The sequence below is a fragment of the Anolis sagrei genome, chromosome 4, assembly GCF_037176765.1.
Source record: "Anolis sagrei isolate rAnoSag1 chromosome 4, rAnoSag1.mat, whole genome shotgun sequence".
Lineage (NCBI taxonomy): Eukaryota > Metazoa > Chordata > Lepidosauria > Squamata > Dactyloidae > Anolis > Anolis sagrei.
This window is the reverse complement of record NC_090024.1, coordinates 207,984,821-208,006,741: the sequence shown is the minus strand read 5'-3', so window position 1 is coordinate 208,006,741 and position 21,921 is coordinate 207,984,821. Positions and strand designations below refer to the sequence as shown.

Below are 21,921 nucleotides of genomic sequence, written 5' to 3'. Positions count from 1 at the left end.
ATCAGGAAATTGTGACTTATTCCCTCATATGTTATGTCCTGTCTAGTAGCTGCTCCTTCCTCTTTCTGAAAAGAGGAAGAATATAAAAAGTTGCCATTCGCTTGCCTTGATGGGTGAAGTATTGTAGTTTATACGGAAGTGCTGTTTTACCTGCAGTGATGAGAAGGGAGCAGTGGGAATCAAGGATCCTCTCACAAAGGGATTCTGCTGAGAAACCTGCAAACTAAAACACCACAAACTCAGCATGTGGCATTCTGAATTATGCTCATAAATGTGAATGGAGACAAAATCAATAAATTGCAATTTTCCGATGGAGTAGTCAAAATGATTTTTCAAAAAATGTTTCCAATGTGCCTTAAAGTTCTTTAGAAGATTATCAGGACTTCCTCGGTGAGAAAATCAGCAACTATGTGGTTTTTCTTTTGCCACTGAATGATTGCCATATTTGTTGGAAACTGCACTGAGTTCCTTCGGGGAGATAGGGTGGTCTATAAATAAATTTGTTTGTTTGTTTATGTATTTATTTATTATAACTGCATACAAGCTTCACTGAAAGCCAGTTTCGCCATAACTACTAACCATCTCTTGCAATGTGTGGTTCTGTGAGCCCTTTAATGCTTACAATATGTGGTTCCCGCCAGCCTCCCAATGCTAATGGGGGGATATGGCAAACATACAGATACTGACAAATCAGTGTACAAAGGAGTTCACACATCACTTTAGTAATCTATAGTCAAATGTTATTTCCCAAAAAAAGGGGGGGGGGGAGGAACTAATCCAACATTTATCCTCACAACAGTCAGATTATATGGCAATTTAACCAGAAAGCAATTCAGAGCCACAAGGAAAGCAGCCACCTTCTTTCAAAAACCATATACTAAAATTGCTGTTCATTTCAATCAGGGACTGTGATACACAAGAAAACTCCTTAGAATTAAACTAACTGTTCCTTCTTACCACAATGGAATGAATTGCTCCAATTCTGGCACATGCCAGCATGGCCACCACCAGCTCAATGATCATTGGCATGTAGATAGAGACTCTGTCTCCTTTCTTCACACCTATGGAAGAGAAAGAAGAGGTTTATATGCCACTAAGCCATTTTCCCTGTACGCTGGTAATCCAACAGAAGAAATGATGCATAAACAGCAAAAGGCAAGAATAAACTTTAATATCAGAATTCATTAAAGATTGAACATGGATGCCCAGCAATGAAATTGATAAATTCCAGCTCTGCCCTGGAGTGAGCAATGAAGAAAAGACAGGATGTGCCTGCACTGAGTAAACATCTTCATTTTGGTTTTGTACAAATGACTATCACAAATACATATGCTGTACAAATGCTGTAACATTTCATTTTCTGAAAGATTTTGAGAGAACATGAACATCTTATTATCATATCTCAGGAGTAAGTATTGTTATCCCAGCAAAGAAACCAGTTACAAATTGGGCTTTACACACTTATCATCACAAACAAATCCTGACATACTTTATTGACACTGTTGGATCAGATACCTTGTTCCTGAAGAACATTGGCAAACTGGCAGACCTTACTGAGCAGCTCACTGTATGTGATCTTCATGGAATCGCCTGGTTCATTTCCCTCCCTGTAAAGGAAAAAAGGGACATAAGATAATTCTGCACAAAAATAAATCCCTAAAGACAAAACACAGATTTCTCAACTGTCACCTTTTTAGACTTAGATTTTAAGACAAGTAAAATAATAGAATGCTGTTTTCATTCCAGATATTTAGTTAAGTATTCCTATATGACAAGGAGTTGGACTAGTGGGCACTTGTGACTCCCTCCAGATCTATGATTCTAACAATAAATATAAGGAAATATTGTAAGCTATTATGGAAAGACTGGGCCCAATAATAATAGTTTAAAAACCTAATCCAATTGCTATCCCTGAAACAGTAGATCTATGTAATCAATAGGATTGACACAACTGTCAATTTATCATTTGGCATATAACTGAATATATAACTTTGAAAAGAGCAGCTAGATTAGTTGTGGACAATCATAAGCAAGTATTACTTCCTTCTTATTCCTATGATCTATGCCTGTAGAATGCCAGACATAGATCATAGGAATCCTGTCCTCTGTGGCACAGAGATGGTCATAAAGTTTTTCCTGTCATTATTCCGCAGATGTGAGAAAATTGTCCACACTATATGTATGTACCTACATTTATCAATAGTTGTCCATACTGTTGTACTGTGATTAATCATGTCAGATGGGCTAAATAAAGGAATTTCTAGTTATTTTGTAAGAAGACATGCACTAACAAAAGTACACGAAGAAAAACTGACAAATATAAACTGCTATGGTTGTCACAATATCTCAAAAAGACATTTCTTCTCAATTATTAACAAGTACAAGTCAAAAATCTTATCTTGCCTATGTACACAGATGCAATAAAACTTTCGAGATCAGACGCTTTCCAACTTAAAATAGAACTTGTGAGTAAAGCTTAAGACACTATAGTTACAGATTAGCCAGAGAAAGAAAGTTAAACTGCTGGCATAAGATACATAAGGTATACTATGTGCCCTAAAAATAGTGTTCTTTCAGCTGTCGCCATTTTTGTTAAACATAAGGTAAATAAATGCTATTCTCTATACATTAGATAGAGAATAATGGTGGCACAGTGGGTTAAACCGCTGACCTGCTGAACTTGCTGACCGAAATGTTGGCAGTTCAAATCCGGGGAGCAGGCTGAGCTCCTGCTATTAGGCCCAGTTTCTGCCAACCTAGCAGTTCGAAAACATGCAAATGTGAGTAGATCAATAGGTACCACTTCTGTGGGAAGGTAACAGCGTTCCATGCAGTCATGCCACCCACATGGCCTTTGATGTGTCTATGGACAACGCCAGCACTTTGGCTTAGAAATGGAAATGAGCACCACCCCCCAGAGTTGGACATGACAAGACCTAATGTTAGGAACATTTACTACACATGAAATTTTTACATAAAGCTTTTCATGTATTATAATAAAACATTTAAACCAAATGTAGTAAATTACTTAAAACACCAGACATTTTCTGGGAATTTTTAAACAAAAGTTTCCATTTATACGTTTTCTGGAAACCTCTACAATGCATTCTTCTCAATCTAGCTTCTCTGGATTTTAGCATTCAAGCATAGATTACCAAAACTTTAAAAAATGTAAAATATAATCAGTTGACTATCCACAGATCCAGCATCCACCAATTCAAGCATCCAAGGCTGGAAAATGTTTTAAAGAACATTCAAAAAGCTATTTTATACAGCTTTTTGATTTTGGCATTTTTTTTTTATTTATTTGCTGTATTTATATACCGCTTTTCTCACCCGGGAGGACTCAAAGCGATTAACAACATACTAATGGCAAAATTCAGTGCCAGACAGACATGTAAAAATTCATAATATCGAAACAATAACATAGCTATAAACAAAAATAAACAACAACAATGTGCAATTGACAATTTGGAATGACTACAGTTTATGATTTTGGATCATGTGATTTGAATGTTTATACTAGGATGTTTTAATGTTTAAATGTTGCTTATGTCTTATATTTAATGGTCTTAATTGATCATTATTCAACATTGTTGTAGTTTATTCGTTCAGTTGCTTCCGACTCTTCGTGACCTAATGGACTAGCCTGCCAGAGCTCCCTACCGGCCATGGCCACCCCCAGCTCCTTCAAGGTCAAGCCAGTCATTTCAAAGATACCATCCATCTATCTTGTCCATGGCGAGCCCCTCTTCCTTTTTCCTTCCATTTTCCCCAATTGAACACATTCCCTAATTATTTCTTACACTGCATTACTTTACTAGCCAAAGGCTTGGCCCCAAAACCATGTCTTTGTTTTTATATAAGGAACACCTTTTTACTTTGTGATTGTACATCATAAATATTGAGAATCCACGGATTTTGTTATAAAGGGCACTCCTAGAACCAACTTCCAGGGGATATCAAGGGCCCACTGTATAATCTCAACATCCTACTATTATTTATAATTAGCTGATGTTTATTTCAATTTTAAATAAACCTTTTCTGTATGTGTTTTTCAAAATGAAAGTGACTAAAATGCTGTTATCTTTTTTAAAAAAGAAATCTGAATTCTGCAGGCTTCTTGCCGATGATATAACATATACTTTCTCCTTACACACTTCATCTTTCATAGCAGAGCATAAAGTAGCAATATAAAGAATAAAATGAGCAGATCTAAAGCTACCTGATATCTCACAATTACTGTTTAATGAAGCTACGCCCTGCAACTATAAATCTAAAACAATTGCATCACAAAAGAACTGATGTTATCCCTGATTGATTCATCACTATGATGTAACGCGCTCATTATTTTACTATTTCTAGAAGGAATTAAATACAAGCAACCAACTGTATGTACATATTTATTTCAAAGCCTCAAATGAAACATTCTGAATTGTATATCATGGGGCCAACAAGGTAAAGTGACATTTTATATAATCATTTATTCTATTTCAAGTTTTTTATGACAGCAATACAATTGGCCAGTTACAATTTACCTCTATATAGGTGACAGCATGACTAATCCCCTCCCATTATATGAACTGCACCTCCTTGAGCTCTCCATATCTCATACAGCATGGCTTGTACATTCTTGCAGAAAGTTTAATAACCACAAATCATGAGGTTCCTACAGCCACCTACTGTGGCATCAGCCAGGAGGACTAATGGTTAGAAGTAATACATTAAAACCTGAAAATCCTCAATTACTCAGTGTCCCCTCATCAAGTCACAGCTGGAACACTCCAGGATTGCTTGGCCTTTGAAGCAAAACATAACTTATATTCTTGTGTGATTTATGTGCTATTGCACAATACAATTAGTACACAATTAGTATCATACAGTCTGTCCAATCCCTTCCCTAGGCAGCATGGCCTGAAGCAACATATTTGCTCAAAGCTAGAATGAGGGTTGGTGGTGTAAGATGAGACCATCTGGGCAGAGTGAGGCAACCAATGAGAAATGGGTTCCACCCACATCTCTCGAAAGAGCCAACTCAACACAAAGACTGAGACACTGAGTTGGTGTTTTTTAAAAAAGAGAGAGAGAGAGAGATAGATAAAAACTGGACTTTGTATGAGTATTCTTGTCAGGACACTTGCAATGCAATGTCTACTAGCCATATCTACTGAAAAGGAAGCCCCATCAAGTTCAATGAGGCTTACTCCAAGGAAAGGGAGCACAGAATCGCAGCATTTAAGAAGCAATTCTGCCATTCACTAACACATACGCATGAAGATATTTTTTGTTCAAAATGAAAAATGTATTTTTAGATCTCTACTATAATATGGATATTTATTTATTTATCCAATTTGTCATCGATCCACCCTGCGGGTTTCACACTAATCTACCATCTGTCAAAATACACGATCCTTACTATTCCCTTCCATTACTGGCTGAATAGCTTAAATTTGGATAATATTTTGACTCTGGTATTTTAGCAATTAAATATACCACATCCATATTACCAAATACATATTCTTGTACACAAGTGTTGACTTGCAAGTATTAAAATACAACAAGGCCTGAAATTTTGGAAACTACAAAATATGAGATGCATTGTTTTTGTCTTTTTGTGAAAAACTAACAGGAACAAATCTTTGACCAATAATGTGAGGGGTGCAGAAAACATGCCTGGGCCTTAGTTGCTTTTCCAAAATGTGTTCAGCATAGATTTACTGAACTATCTAGGCTCTGTCAGTATTGTTTGGAACCACCACCAGCTACACTCCAAATATTAAAAAATATACTCACCTGTTCTTCTTTATTCAAAATTAATACAATCTGAAAGCTAGGCCAGAAAGGGGCACTTAGTTCATGCTGTGATGCTCAGAGCAAAAAATGGGCTAGCAAACTTCTACAATGATCTTAACATTAAGTATCTCAGAAATTACAAATATGCTTCAGTTATCTTATAATGCTGTACAAACACTTTTCTGAAACCAAATGCATTTGGCTATGATCAGTGTCTAAATGGGAAACCACTTGAGAATTCATTGCAAAATTCCACCGTGTTAAAGGTTAGGATGTGTTGGTAATAAAATAAGAAGATAATATTTAAGTTCTTGTAATTCTGCATTACTGCACAAACAAAAATGTTTGGGGGGAAATTACACACATATCTACTAAATAACATAATTACCGTATATATATTATAGGCCATAAGCTATCTGCTGAAGGAAGGAAACTTTTGCCTAATTGTTTCTGGATAAAGTGCATTCCATCCCTATGTAGCTGTGGCAGAAAAACCGGTTTTTCAGTTCCACAATCCACTATTTTTGTAGATATGAAACGTACAAACTAGAACATGTAGCTACGGGAAGTAGAACGGTTCCAATATCTATATTTGAACAAAAGCCTCTATAATACATGGACATTAAGTAAATATACCAACACCTGTTATACATTCCCAAGGAATGTTTCATGCATTCACTTACACATTACTCTTACATTCAAAAGTGCCTCATGTTAACCATAGACAAGAACAGAGGAGACCTGCAGCGCCGTTCACAAGGCAGCAATGATTTAAACAAATATTTTGTGGCAGCATGCAAAAAGTCATAGCAACTATTTACTGTTACTTATTACAGTTATTACCGGTATGTCAAGTGCATACTTCAACTTACAAATTACACAAGTAAGGACAATAAGACAGCCATAGACATAGTTGAATATATACTACAGATTCCTAGGCAGCACTGTTAGTACTGCAGCTGACTCCTGCAAAATTTCTGTAAATCTATTAATTTTAGGATGCAGGAAACAAGTGCATATAAGCTCACAATTCTTAACATGACGCTCCATGGTAGCATTAGAATTTAGCTCTTATTAATTCCATAGCTGTTCCACTCTCCTGCTTGGTGCTACATCCATTGTGATTCAGAGCATCATACCAGAAACGACTTGCAGTTTCTCAAGTTGCTCCTGACATGAAAAAAAGGGCATCATATAGCAATCATGTGTTCAGTTAATTAACTATGTGACTTTAAGGAAAAAACTCTTTAATAGGAACATTGCTGCACAAATGCACAGTACATACTTTTAGTAATTGAATTGGACCTCCAATTTAATAAACACACCAGCAATCTACTTCTCTGAGCTTATTGTGCAAGTCTGTCTGGCTTTCTTACTCAATTACTGTCTTGGCTGGCTGATACAGCCACTGATGAAATGAAATTTATGAAATTAAATCTTTCAAAACTACAGAAAAGGGGAGGGGGAGAGAAAAAGGCAGTATCTATATACCAAAACTATGAATTAAAGCTTTCAGTTTGCATTTATATCCCTTCAGCATCCCATTGAAAAGCATACCCAAAAAATATTTTGATTAAGCATTAACTAAAGACAACTATTTGAAAACAAATCAAAGTTTGTTTTCTACTTTCCCATCTCTTTCTCCTTTGTCAGATTCTCAGCAACAAAGTCAATCCAACATCATGCACTTTTGAAATACTCTGGAGAATACTAGCAAGCAAAATGTGCAACAACTACTCCCTCATTCCTAACTGATTAAAAGTAAAATCTGGAAAAGGCTCATGTCAGCAGTCCAGAAACACTAGATAAACGTCAACACCATTCCGTGTCTCTTAAATTTACAAGATCAAGTAAACAGAAGAAAGCCGAAATAAACATCTGACATACAGTTCTGGTTACAGACCTTTTTACTGTTATAAGAGTGCATCCCATATGCAAAACAGACTGCCAATATGTGCAATTGAGGAAATATAGAATTTCATTATGTTAGAAGGATTAGGTATTTGATATTACAGGATAGAAGGTCATCGGAGAAGGCTCTTCTCAAGTAACCCAGGTGCATTTTCTGCCAACAAGGGAGAGCACCTTCTCAATTGTTTAACATCCAAATTGTGAAAAACCATCCCTTGCATTCAAAGGTGCAACTAGTGTCAATGTTGCAACTGCTGCAGAGGAAGATGGCGTGGGCAGTTTTTATATCCATGAGAGGAGAGACACACAAGGTTACACACAGTTCTGGTTGCCCTGAACTGTCCTCCACTGCAAATAGCCTGGATGGCATTGACAACATATCCCCATAGTCTGAATATTCTGCTCCTTAATGCCAGGAAAAACATCTTTGATCCAGGATTTGATTCCGGATAAGCATGCCCACCTGGTTTGTAATTTGGAAATATGGCTGAAGCTGAGAGAATAAACCTGAATTCTCTATACAGCAGCAGACAAGGCTGAGGGGATGGAAAGGTGGGGTTGTGGTGGTCTATCTGAAACCAGACCCCCTCAAGACAATTCTACAAATTGTAGCCATAAAAAAATGTTTCTAAGTTTACATTGCGCCTTTGTATTAACAGCCCTTTCAAAAGCACTGTGCAACATAATAAATACAACATTACTACTCATTATGCATTCCCATTGACCTGTTTATAAATGACACAAAATTTTTAAATGTCAATTAATTTCCAACAATCTTTCTGTACTTTTAAAAAATGTTTACTCTCTACTATATGGCAAACCTTTGGAGTCCAATCTAGTATAATGGAAGTATTAGTTCAAGGCAACATTAAAGGCAATTAGAAATGACAATGTTGGAGTAACTGGATTTAAATCTGTGAGAGATACACAGCAACATTTAATAAGCCTGTGGTATGTGATAAGCAAACAGTATTTCCTTTTTAAGCTAAAATTGAACCCATGCCTGGCAAAATGAGGGAAACTACTGTTTTCCCTTATATGCTGTTTAATGACTCAAATGAAAATAGCTCTAAAGTAATGGCCATTTCATACTTTAATCATACACAAATTGTGTACATTAGAGATGGGCAATTGTAAGAGACAACCATCTATACTGAATTGTATTATACTGCCTGATAGCTAGCTGAAGATCACTTTTGGAAGTGTCCAGAAGTCTACTTTCACTCTTCATTTCAGTCCTTTGTCTGATTTTCAGACTTTAGTCTGGTTATTTCAACATTGAGAATATTTTGAAGGAAATTGCCATCACTATGGGTGGTATTTTGAGGCAATTAAATTGGAGTTTTGGGGAAAATGCAAAGGAAACTTGGGGACTAAAAAAATATCTTGGTGCCAACTTTGTTTTGCAAGCTGCCTTTTCCCCACACCTCATGTAGATTGTAATGTGACATTGACGCTATGTACAGAAGAGATATTTACATCCAATTTTATCTTTCCAGCATGTTTGTACACATAACAAGAATAAAAACACAAGCAGATCACTATGTGTTACACTCTTACATGGGCTTCATATTGATTATTTACCCAGAACTAAACATACCTAGTGAAGTATATTTCCTGAAGCAACTGGAAACTGAAATAGCTCTTTGGTGATTACTCCAATTATTCCTACAAAAAAGAAATTTGTCCTTCACATATTGTAATTTGTGCATGATAGAGAGGGAAAGAACATTTGATTCTCAATCTCTTTTTCCCCATTAAAAGAGAAAAGTTACAGGGGCTATGTATCTTCTCCTTGCATAATTAAGAAAGCAGCTTGGGAAGGGCTGAAAAATGCAGAAACCTCCTTCTCTTCTCCTATTTGCTCCTGATTACTGCTTCTAATGTTGTTTTTCCAGATATAAGAGCTGATTAGGATCACAAGGCTGCTTACCTTCTGCCTGTGATCCTAAAAGATTATGGTACCTTCATGTGTTTTCAGAACAAACCACAAGCCCGTAAATCTATAAAGTGAGTTACGGTACTTCATTAAGCAAGATCTATCAATGCTGTTTACAAGCACAGATGTTTTGAGCAGGTCATTTTCTGTTGCAAAAAAAACAAAACTGATTCTGTGACCAGACCCAAAGATAAATACTGACTTCAGCTTCGAAACTGCAGTGACGATTTTCCTTCCAATCCCAAAATATTAAATTCTAAGTTTGTAATATAGTAAAATAGCATTGTGGTAAATTGTAATTTTTGCTACCAACCATCTTGAGTAGTATGGGGTGGGCCAAAAATCACAAAGGCATATGTTTTAATAACCTTCTGAATTTTTTAAAATTTCACATGTAGTATAATATACTGCAATTTCCTATATATAATGCATATGATGCTATGGTATTGTACATTAAAAACCAAAAATAAAGGAGTTACTATATACTGAAACCTCTTTATGACTTTTGGACCACTCTGTATATTCAGAAGCATTGTAAAAGTATGCATTGATGTGTACCATGTCAATAAATTGTGGCATTCCTCCAAAGCACCATTAAGGTTTCTGACTCATCTCCATCCAACCTTCTCAGAAAGGGAGGACTCACATATCAGTATTAATAAAAGACAATGGTCCTCTTGCTTAGTCCCAAACACAATAGATTTCTTGAATAAACTACTGAGTTATGAGTCAACGCATAGGTAAATCCCAGTGATCCAATGACACTATTGTTAGTCAGGAGGAATAAGGGGATTTAAATCAATGTCTGCATGTCCATGGTGACTATTACTAACCAGAATATCATGCTAGACGCCTTTAAATTTGACAGTTTCTTTAGTTGTTCTTGGAGTTGCAGTGCCCAGTTTCAAATAAAATGTGAAAATTCCAAATGGAGAAATAAAAAAGAGGGGTTGTAGTAACTTATGGAGAAATCATGGCAGATGCATCAACTTCTGACTGAGCATTTTTAGCGGTTGCCCAAGTTGCAGTGGTTAGTTTCCAGTAAAAATTACGCAACATGGATCTTCTCAGAAGCAAGAGAGCTAGCGCAAACACAGAAAATATTTTTAAGAGATCTAGAAAAAGAAAGAAGCCTCTTTTAGGCAATCTTCCTAGGACCTCTGAGCAAAGAAAAGCAAGTAGAAAAACAAGCGAAATATTAGATATCATTGCTAAGATTTTTGATATTAAAACATGAGTGAGGAAATGGGAAAGGGTTCTCTGATAGATGGGAGTCACAATATGCTGCAGAAAACAGGAACCCATTTGGACCTTAGGTATGGACAGGGACAGTTCTGGATTTATTGAAAAGGTGTTAATGAAAATATCTTCTGCCCTTGTATTTTATCTAATTACATCTGGCAGTAAATGTCAACCTTCTCAATAGTTTTAAGAATCAATGGCCCTGTGCATTTTATCTTGCAAACCCTTACACCTGGAAGTACCTCCTACTTTCCTTATAGCCCTTCTTGAAACTTTATTTTATTGGAAAATCTGTGGCTTATCCCACGTTTCTGAACTTTAAAGAATGTGTAATTGAATTAACCTCACATTCTTTCCCCTGCTTATCCAGGCCTATATTTCCTCCTTCATCTCTTGTTTATCTGTGTCTACTTCAAACACAGAGCCCTTGGGGTACTATGCAAAGGACCATTTACACATATGCTAAATAAGCACTGACTGTGTTCATAACACAAATGAGCTTGTTGGGGCCTTTATTAAACCAAAAAGTGAGGAACTTCTATGATCTTATTTGAAGGTCATAGGAGCAGCAAGAAGGAAGAGGTAGTAGTAAATTCTCCAACTAAAATTAATTTGGTGGTCTCATTAAAAACCAATGTTGCTCTAAAATAGTGGTTCTCAACCTTCCTAATACCGCAACCCCTTAATACAGTTCCTCATGTTGTGGTGACCCCCAACCATACAATTATTTTTGTTGCTACTTCCATAACTGTAATCTTGCTCCTGTTATGGATAGTAATGTAAATATCTGATATGCAGGATGTATTTACATTCACTCGACCAAATTTGGCACAAATACCCAATATGCCCAAATGTGAATACCGGTGGGGTTGGGGAATTGATGTTGTCATTTGGGAGTTGTAGTTGCTGGGATTTATAGTTCACCTACAATCAGAGAGCAATCTGAACCTCACCAATGATAGAATTGTTCCAAACTTCCCACAGAGAACCCCTAAGACACACAGAAAATACCGTGTTTTCTGATGGTCTTTGGCGACCCCCGGGATCCCGACCCCCAGATTGAGAAACGTTGCTCTAAAACATGTTATATGTGTTTTTGTTTCTTCTTAAAGCCTGTTAAATAACATATGCATCAGTCCAATCAAATTAGGTAGAGTCTACTGAGCAAACTCTACAGGACAAACTCAATGCAGACCAGTGCTCCAAATGGTTAAAGTATACTCAAATATGATGTTTGTACTCAAAGAGCTTTTCTACAGACAATGCTGTATACCATTAAAATGAGGCTCGTTCCATTTAAGAATAGATTTTGTGATAAATCCATTTCTAGTATGTTTATCTACCTTTAGTAAAAAGCACTTAATGACATGTAATGCCTGCAGCCACTAGAAACTAAAATAGCTGCGACGTCTTTGCACATTTCTCTAACCATTTCTACCAGCAAGGAATAGATAGTATAAGCTGTCTTATATAGCTCAATGAATGCCCAGAATGGAGAAATAAAGATGGGATATAAAAATGAAGCCTTCAAGCAAAAACCTAAAAGGAAGAGAAGCAACTTCTTAATACAGCAAAGAAGTACAAAACGGCAACATAATGAAAAGTGACTCAACAATCGCAATTCAATTTTACTATCCTGGCCCCCCAAAGATATCTGAAAACTGAAGCAAAACCTGGACCTAGATGAAAGCTTCTTTCGAATCTGTAAAGTTTAGTTTTGTCTATCCATATCTGAGGAAGAAGTGATTCTGGCTCTGACCTCCATGTAATGCAAGTCAATGAAATCAACTGGGATAAAACTTTGGAAAGAAAGCTACCTTAGGATTGCATACGGTGGAAATGACTTTAAGGCTCACAATAGCAACAATCTACTTGCAAGTGATATTAGAACATCCTAAATATGCTAAAGCGGGCTTGGGGAAATTTCGCCCTTCCCTGTGTTTAGGACTTCAACTCCCCCAATTCCGAACAGCCTACTTGCTGTTAGAAATTGTGGGAGGGAGGTGAAATCCAAAACATCTGGAGGGTCAAAGTTTGCCTATGCCTGCACTAAAGGAACTAGATCCCATCTTGCCATAAGTCCACAGGCAACCTGAAGGTATGTACACATACACACACATTATGTAAAGGATAGAATATTCAAGGAAACTGCCTCACAAAATGGAAAATTGTATTCCCCCACCGCACCCCAAGATATTGTTGGACTCTGACACCCAATAGACCCAACCAGTGTGGCCACATGTGAGAGGCAAAGAAGTTGTAGTGCAACAATTTTTGCAGCGTCAAAGATTGCCCAAGCCTGAATTAAGACTGTCATTCTGCTTAAATGAAAAGGTCCTTAAAGAAGCATTAAATCCGTGTTTCTCAGGGTGGAGCACGTTTCCCACAAGGAAATACTAGAGAATAAGGGATTTTTTTTAAAGAAAGGTCTAGTCTTTTTGTAAGGAAGGTGGAGGCTTATCGAACACATCGAATGGAGGCAAAAAGAATACAGAAATAATGGAAAACTGAGTGTAGTGCTGTGTCCACACTCCCCCCACATACAATCCAGAAGATACAGGACAAACTAAGGAAAGAGCTTCTGCATACAAAGTACTATTAAAGTTATGAAATGCACTGCCACAATCCATGACAATTGTCCAAGACCTAAACCAATCCATTGACCTGTCAACAGCCATTTATTTAGCCACAATATTGAAAAGGGCAGGAGAGAACTAAGGAAGTTCTCAGAAGGATGACTTTTTGGACTATAACTCCCAGAATCCCCAATGGCCATTCTGTTTCATTCATTCTTCTAGAAGACATGCAGTCTAACTTTTGATAGTCCAAATGAAAATATACCAAACTTGAAAAATGTATCACCCCATTGCTAAGCCAAACTCTTTGTCTCCCAAAGCTCATTTGTAATCTCCTGGCTTCAGAAAGCCAGACTCTTTTGTCATCTTGGCTCCTGCTCAAGAAGAAAGGCACACTCCAAATAAAATAAATGATAATAAATCTTGTTGGCCTCAGTAATTCATTCCCTATTTTTGGGCCAGAAGACTTCTGGTTTAGAGGACTTCCATTTGCTTTAATAGATCATACTAGCGTCTAGAAAACAGTAAACATAGCTCACAGAACCATACATTTCAAACTGCAATATTCATTCCATTTCTATATAATATCTGATACTATTACTTAAAATTCTCCAAATCTCAAGAGACCAACTATGCACAGAAATGGGGTTTTAATATGATTTTTTTAAAAGAAAAAATATATGTGTACATTTCATATTCAGAATAGGGATGAGAAACTGGCAGATCTGAGGGTGATTTCAGTCTCATGGACTTATAAAAATAACTCGAATTTGCAATAGCCCAAAGTTCATTTCTTGTTTTGAAAAATAAAGTACAAACATATTTGGGGGCTACATTTGGACCCAAGACTGTACTTTGTTTTCTCTATCTTCCCTTTGGGGACATAGGATTGTATATAAATAAAGTATTATTATTTGAAATGTAACAAGATTAGTACATAGCAAACAAGATCACTATGCTGGCTGTTGTATTGGATCATTATTATTAGTAGTATTAGTATGTATTGTTTAGTATTTATTTATTTATTTATTATGATGTTTAACGAACTGCTAGCAATGAACTCCTTCTCCAGCATTGGACTGGTGTGAAATTAATAGGAGTTAATGTGAAGCATAAAGTTTACAGGATGATATAATTCCATCTCTTATTCTTTTTTTCTCTCTAAAAAGCAAACGCTTACCTGCTATCTTACCTTAAACTAAGAAATAAAAATTGGTTTGAGACTCTGGGCTGCTGTGGTTAGCTCAAACCAGTTTAACACTGCTGCTAACTTGAGTGTGAATGATATCTGGGAAACCAAGCAATCTTACTACTTGCACCTGAATGACCTTGGTAAAGCAATTAACTTATTACAATGTAACCCTAAGAAAACTCTATGAAATTCATTGTTTTGCCGTAATGCAACTTGAAGACACACACAAAGCCCCATTTCCTCCTACTAGCTCAAGTCAGAATCTCTTTCTCCTACGTGCCATTTTCACAACAACACCTTGAAGGAGAATGATCAACATTACATCTGCATTTGCCCTCAAAATTACAAAATGACAATAAAATCCCCCAAAGCTGGCAACAGTTGTCAGTCCAATGTCTGCTTAAATAAGTTTCACTGTCAAGTTCATGCATAAATAGATACACAATATTGAATCTACAACAAAAGGAACCTCTGTAACATCCAAATTGTCAATATGCAGGGAAACATTTTCCAGTTTGCCCCCACATCCATTACCAGACATGCATTTCCCCAAAAAGCACAGCAGGAGAAGCCATGCTTTTAGCAAAGACTCCAAAAATCCATTCTTTCCTTTAACAAAACATTTCTAGCAGCTTGTTTCTATCTTTCAAACTGATAATGTTGAAAAGTCTCTTGTGACCAAACCACAGCGATAACCCCACTTGACTACTTGAACTCTGAAGGATGGTTAGGCAATAAAGACTCGTAGCTAAGACGCTACTACAGTGCATCCCAAAAATGTATACACAGCTACCCAAAGCGGCTTACATTAAAAGCATATACAATTTAAAATCCAAACATATATTTAAAATAGGATTAAATATCAATGGTACAGTTAAATCCTGAAAACAGATTAAAAACATATTCAAAGCTAAAATCACACCATTCCCTGACTTGATCTTAATTTTTTTTCTTCTATAAAAGCCTGTCTGAATAAAAGGTAACAAATTCCATGTGAAATTACAATTTTATTTAAAGTTTTCAAATAGTCATTCCTACACAGCAAGGTTTGCAAACCTTAGGTTTCTCTGCTAAGGGATCTTTAATCCTGGTTAAAGGCATACACATTTTTGGGAAGTTATTAATAATAAAAACATAATGCTATTGAGGATGTGCACATTTTGGGAGGACATCTTACGTCTATTATGACTACAAACCCAGACAACCATTTTTGGAGGCTTACTTTCTGGGAAATATAGATAGGATTTGCATCATGTTTCCTGATGCTTTTATAGTTCTATAAAGTGTGTTTGCACTAACTGGAGGAAGGAGGAACTGGAATAATCAGGAAAAGAAAAGAAAGGATACGAATGTCCCGGACTACAAAAAACTTGTTAAGTAATCATGGCCAACAGGGGAAAATGATGTATTGGCCTACTTGTAAAAAAGGACAAAAAACGAAAGGCATCATGCATGTTAATGAAGTTAATAATATGGGGAGAGGGGTTCTCCCTGCTGCAGACATCCCTTATCCAGTTGGTACTTCATATACAGGCTAGTACATACTGATGAATTCTGGTCAAGTATATTAATCTCAGAGCAACAATTTGGAGGTGAATTTGGGGGCCGGAAGGAGCTGGCATTTTGAAAGCACACTGGTGGGGAAAAATCAACCATTCATCAGCTATAAATCTAGTATGTTGCCACTACAGGCCTTCAACTGAGGCATCTTCTATTTCGGAAAACAGTAACTACTTGTTGTAAACTATGCACAAGGCTTTTTGAAGTATGCATAAGCCACTAGTTTTGTCCTATTTTTCAAAGTACAAGAAGCATTACAAAGATTTGGAAATCACTGCTTCCATCCCAGTATGAAATCAGAGAAACCACAATCATTTACATGCATTTTCCCATTTTAAAACCATGTGCCTTACACAGAAGCACTCTATAAGGCCCTTTAACACTACTCAGTTAAAGTGATGTGAATCCACTTCAAATCTTAAGACAACATCCCATAGAATCCTGGAATCTGTAGTTTAAAGAGAATTCATAGAATTCCCAACCAAGGTATTATAATGCCTCACCAAACTACAAACCACTAGATTCTGCAGGAGGTAGCCATGACAATTAAAGTGGAATTATAGTGCTAGTATGAAAGAGCTAGTGCTGAAAGTAAACTATAAGGACAACTAGGCAGTCCACGAGTTACAAACATCTGACTAACAAACGACTCATAGTTAAGAACAGGGGTGAGACAACAGGAAATGATAGAAATCTAGACCTAGGAAGGGAAATCCACTCCTGAAAGAGTTGTCATGGGGAAAAGGTATTGCAACGGAAGCTTTCTCGCCAATGCTTGTTTCCACAACAAGCCATTTAAAAAAAAAAAATCCAATTCTCACAAAAAGTGAGGTGAAATCTTCTGAACAGGGGCACAGACAGCAACAAACCCCACAGGGATGTTAGCCCTTCCATATGTTATCCAAAGCTGGAGTCACACTTTAAAAGGTACCTGTTCCAACTTACAAACAAATTCAGCTTAAGAACAAACCTACAGAACATATCTTGTTCATAACTTGGGGACCACCTGTACTCTGTTGACAGTACAAAATAATCCAAAGCTATAAAGAAACATTTGCAATAAAGTAAGATTACCAGTAGAAAGCTATTTTGTCTCCAAGTTTTTTCTCATAGACATTTCTATCCAACAGATTGTAGCAAATGTTGGTTGTAGCCCCTTTCATCCATTCAACAAAGATTTTCCCTTTGGTGACATCAAAGTTGTACTGCAGAAATGGTCCATTGTGTTGGTTTCTCCAGTGAAAGTCTTTGGCAATTTCACTCCAAAATTCTAAGCAAAAAAAGGGAGAGAAAAAAACATTCAAAGATAAAAACAAAGGTAAAACAACAAGACAACAGTAAATAGATAAAAATGAGCAGCTCTTATATTTATTATTCTACAAATTTTAAAATCACATTCTATGTCGACTGTGTTTTAGACTTTTGTTTCATGTATTTTAATATGTGTATGTTTTAATATATGTTTTATGGTTGTATTTTAACTATATGTGCTTTTTGTTGGGATTCTACCCCACACTGCCCAAGTCTCAAGTCCTCAATGAGGAACAAGTTAGTTAACTTAGAATAGGTTGAGGGTTTCCTTTCCCCCATGTCTCCTGTATGACTTTTGGGAATACAGTAGAGTCTTGCTTATCTAACATAAACGGGCTGGCAAAATATTGGATAAACGAAAATGTTGAATAAGGAATGATTAAGGAAAAGATTATTAAACATCAAATTACATGATTTTACAAATTAAGCACCAAAATGTTTTACAACAAATAGACACAAAAAGCAGTTCAATAGATGGTAAAGTTATGTAGTAATTACTGTATTTATGAATTTAGCATCAAAACATTGCAATGTATTGAAACAGCTGTGGATCCAGATGGGAGGCAAACTGCGTTGGATAATACAGAACACTGGATAAGCGAAGGTTGGATAAGCGAGACTCTGTTTATCTACTACCTCTCTCTGTTTCTGATTGGTTGTATAGAATGGATACTTTCTATTGCAAGCTTTTACTTTCAACTTTAGTTCATTATATCTTGGTATATGCTAAGTCTCTGCTTTGTCAGAGAGATGAAGTGCGTGATGCTTTTTTCCTCTCTTTCAAACCTTTGAAGAGATAGGTATTAGAGTAGCTCAGACCCAGTTCTTAACTATTGAGAAATGCAGTTTATTTCTTATTTTTGTAAATTAAACATTTTGTGATTTTTAAGATTGAACTCTGCATCTTTGTCTGCCTAAGCTCTTTACAGCTACATCACACGGCACTTCATGCTTTGCTTGCTGTGAGCTGAATGCGCAACTTTTAGTATCCTGTTTGTATTTTGGGTATTCAGCTTATTTTGGGTAGTTTTCCCTAACACTTTTGTAGATGTATTTGACTATGTTCTGCCCTGTCTCGAACCAAAAGGAGAGGTGAGTAATAAATAAAATTATTATCATCATTGCCATAAGGTCAGATTTTATATACTGCATAGACGTATGAAATGTCAAAGGCTTCGCATACTATCATGTTCAGTTGTTTGCTTCCCATTTTTAAAATTGCAAAACAGTGCTTAAAACCACTTTTTTGCATGTATTACGATTTATTTTGTATCAAATGCACTGCATAAAAATAGTATAAAACTGATAAAAACAGAAGGAGCACAAGCGGCTAAGTATCTTTTGACCAAAAATGGGCAACAGCGCCCGCATTATCTGTAGCCTCAAACATCTTCCTCTGTACATTAGGCAGGACATTGCGGACAAGCATACAGATGCAGTGTTTCTCTTCTGCTCCACAGTAGTACAAGGTGGAGGATTCTTTTAGGCAGTGCCATTTTGTCAGGTTGTCTTTTGATCTGCCCACCCCACTTCTGAGTCTGTTCAGGGACATTCAAGTTGCCCATTCTTGGTTTGCCCCTAGAGGCAGACCCTCGTTGGGGGGGGGGGGATCTATTTAGGATTTCCTTCTTTAACTGCCCAGAAGGATACTCTTGCAGTTGCTGGGGAAACGTTAAGAGGAGTGGTAGTTCTCATGAAGCTTTTCCTTGATTTGATTCTACTAAGAGGAGGCTGATAGCTATGCAGTGGGTGGTTTTTGAAATGGGGGACATGTAAAGAGCCCCTTTGAAGACTGAGTAAATACAGTTGGGCGTTCCCTGTGCAAAGTTTCTTGTAAATGTTCTTGTAAAAGTTTCTTGTACCTCTGAGGATGCTTGCCATAGATGCAGGCGAAACGTCAGGAGAAATGCCTCTAGAACATGGCCATATAGCCCGAAAAAACCCACAAGAACTGAGTTTCTTGTAAATGGCTAATATTTCCAAACCCAAAAGCATTGCTTTTAAACATTTTAAATTGGAGGTGTGTTTTTTTCCTCCACAGATGGATGAACATCAAAGGTCTTTATCAAGACCATTGCTAACCATTATGTCTATTAATATAGAGGTTTGTCAATTGCTAAGGAAGAGCTACTGGCCAAAATATCTGAGGACATTTTGTGTGACATCTTATGTTTACAGGAAACACACAGAGACATCACAATGAGAAGACCAAAAATCCTCGGAAGGCAACTGGCAGTGGAACGACCACACAGACAATATGGCAGTGCCATTTTTGCACCATCCATTAAGATATCCACTGCTAATCACAATGTATTCCCCATGTTTTTAATGTAGTTGCCAAAATACACAATACTTCTGCTTTAATGTAGAAATTCTCTGACAATGGTATTTCCCAACTTCCAGAAACTTAAACAAATTAGCTTGTTGCTAGAAAGACAAAAAGATCCATGAAGAACCTTAAAGATAACAAAGGTGAAGCACATTTGGGCCAACAAAACGTTATGCTATCCATGACTAATTTGCTACCTCCAAGGTGCGAAAATATGTTTTTAATGTGTCCAATATTTCCTAAACATGCTAAAATTATGCCAAATAAATTCTGATTTATAAAGTGCCCTTCACCAGCACTGGAAACATATCCCAGAACTGTCAATATCAGTTTGAGCAATAAATCTATGTACAGAAGAGCTGTGTTCAATCATTTGACAGATACTAACAGAGAACACCACAACTTCCACACTAGATTCTATCAAACAAAGGGTCAATTATATTTTCTAATGTTGAAATTCAGAAAAATGTCACAGATGGAAACTGGACTAAATATTTTCTCTCTGAATACACCTGGATGCTTGAGGTATGGACAGATGGAAGGCACTTCCATGTAGTTAATTCTGAATCTACTGGGATGTACCCAGAAAAGTCTTCTCACAGTACATAATTTCTATCATAATTCCTCATAAATGTTGAAAGGCACAGTGCTAAAAACTACAGTTAAACATACTTCCTCATTTCTGCAATCACTTAAAGGAACACTTTCATTGTGGTATTTGCATTAATCAAGGAAATGACAACAGCTATTGTACGGCAGTACTTCCTGGTACAGATAACTTCACATTTCCAACTTATCCAAACAGAACATCACACCCATAATTTTTCTTTATGATTTATTCCTAATGACTCATTTGGTCTCCACTAAATCAGCACGGCAGAATGGGATCTTTTTTAAGTCATTGCAAAAATCCAGTGTCCTCTAAGCTAGCAATCAATGCCCGTGTTGCTAAATTATGGGGATAGAAAATAATCATGAGAGCCAGTGTTGTGGTTTGATTATTAGACTATAACTTTGGAGAGCAGGGTTCAAATTCCTGTTCAGCTATAATAAACCTCTGAGTGACCCTGGGCAAGCAACAGTCTCTCTCAGAATGCATCAACACCAGGCATGGGCAAATTTCGGCCCTCCTGTGTTTTGGACTTCAACTCCCACAATTCCTAACAGTCGCTGGAGGACCGAAGTTTACCCTTGCTTGGCATAGATGCATTCTTTTCCTCCCTCCTTCTTGATATTGTTGGACTGCCACTCCAATCATCCCTATCCTGTTTGGACTACTGCAATACTCTCTAAGCAGGGATGCCTTTGAAGACATTTCAGAAGCTGTAATTAGTGCTGCATTGCTGTGGCCCTCAGAAAACAGAGGAATTCCAGGCATGAAACAATAGACAGAAGAAACAGATGGAAGAGACATTGATAGATGGAACAGAGGGTAGATAGACAGACAGACAGACAGACGCACATCTTTAAGATCAAAGGGGGTTGGACTGGATGGTCTTTGGGGCACCCTTCCAACTGGTTGGCCATTTGTCAGGTAGGCTTTGATGGTGTCTTCCTTTACCACCCAATGAGGTTTGACTGGATGGCCTTTGGGGCTCCTTTCTAACTTGATGGCCATCAGCCAGGAGGGCTTTGATGGTGTCTTCCTTTAATGCAAAAAGTGGTTCGGCTGGATGGTCTTTGAGGCTTCTTTAACTACCATGGCTCAATGTTGTGGAATAATTCCATGGTGTAGACCAGGTATAGGCAAACTTGGGCCTCCAGGGGTTTTGGACTCCAACTCCCACAATTCCTAACAGCCTTTTGGGGTTGGAGTTGTTTTTGTCGCTTTTCTAAGTGATGGTCACTTGTTGGCCTGATAGCTGTATTCGTCCAATGGTTTTTGAGTTATGTTAATCCCACAAACGAACATTACATTTTTGGGTTGTTGTAGGTTTTTTTCGGGCTATATGGCCATGTTCTAGAGCAGTGGTTCTCAACCTGGGGTCCCTAGATGTTTTTGGCCTTCAACTCCCAGAATTCCTAACAGCTGGTAAACTGGCTGGGATTTCTGGGAGGTGTAGGCCAA

General features: G+C 37.1%; 1 protein-coding gene across 2 annotated transcripts in view; it reads right to left on the bottom strand.

Annotated features, from left to right (window-relative positions):
- ACSS2 (acyl-CoA synthetase short chain family member 2) overlaps positions 1-21,921 on the bottom strand; it is a 52,938-nt gene that overhangs the window by 30,035 nt on the left and 982 nt on the right. For both annotated transcript variants that reach the window (XM_060772366.2, XM_060772367.2), the window contains exons 2-5: positions 17,288-17,483; positions 1,516-1,607; positions 958-1,061; positions 151-223 (exon numbers count right to left, since the gene is read on the bottom strand). In XM_060772366.2, the coding sequence (XP_060628349.2) occupies positions 151-223; positions 958-1,061; positions 1,516-1,607; positions 17,288-17,483 (465 nt within the window). The remainder of the gene's footprint in view (positions 1-150; positions 224-957; positions 1,062-1,515; positions 1,608-17,287; positions 17,484-21,921) is intronic.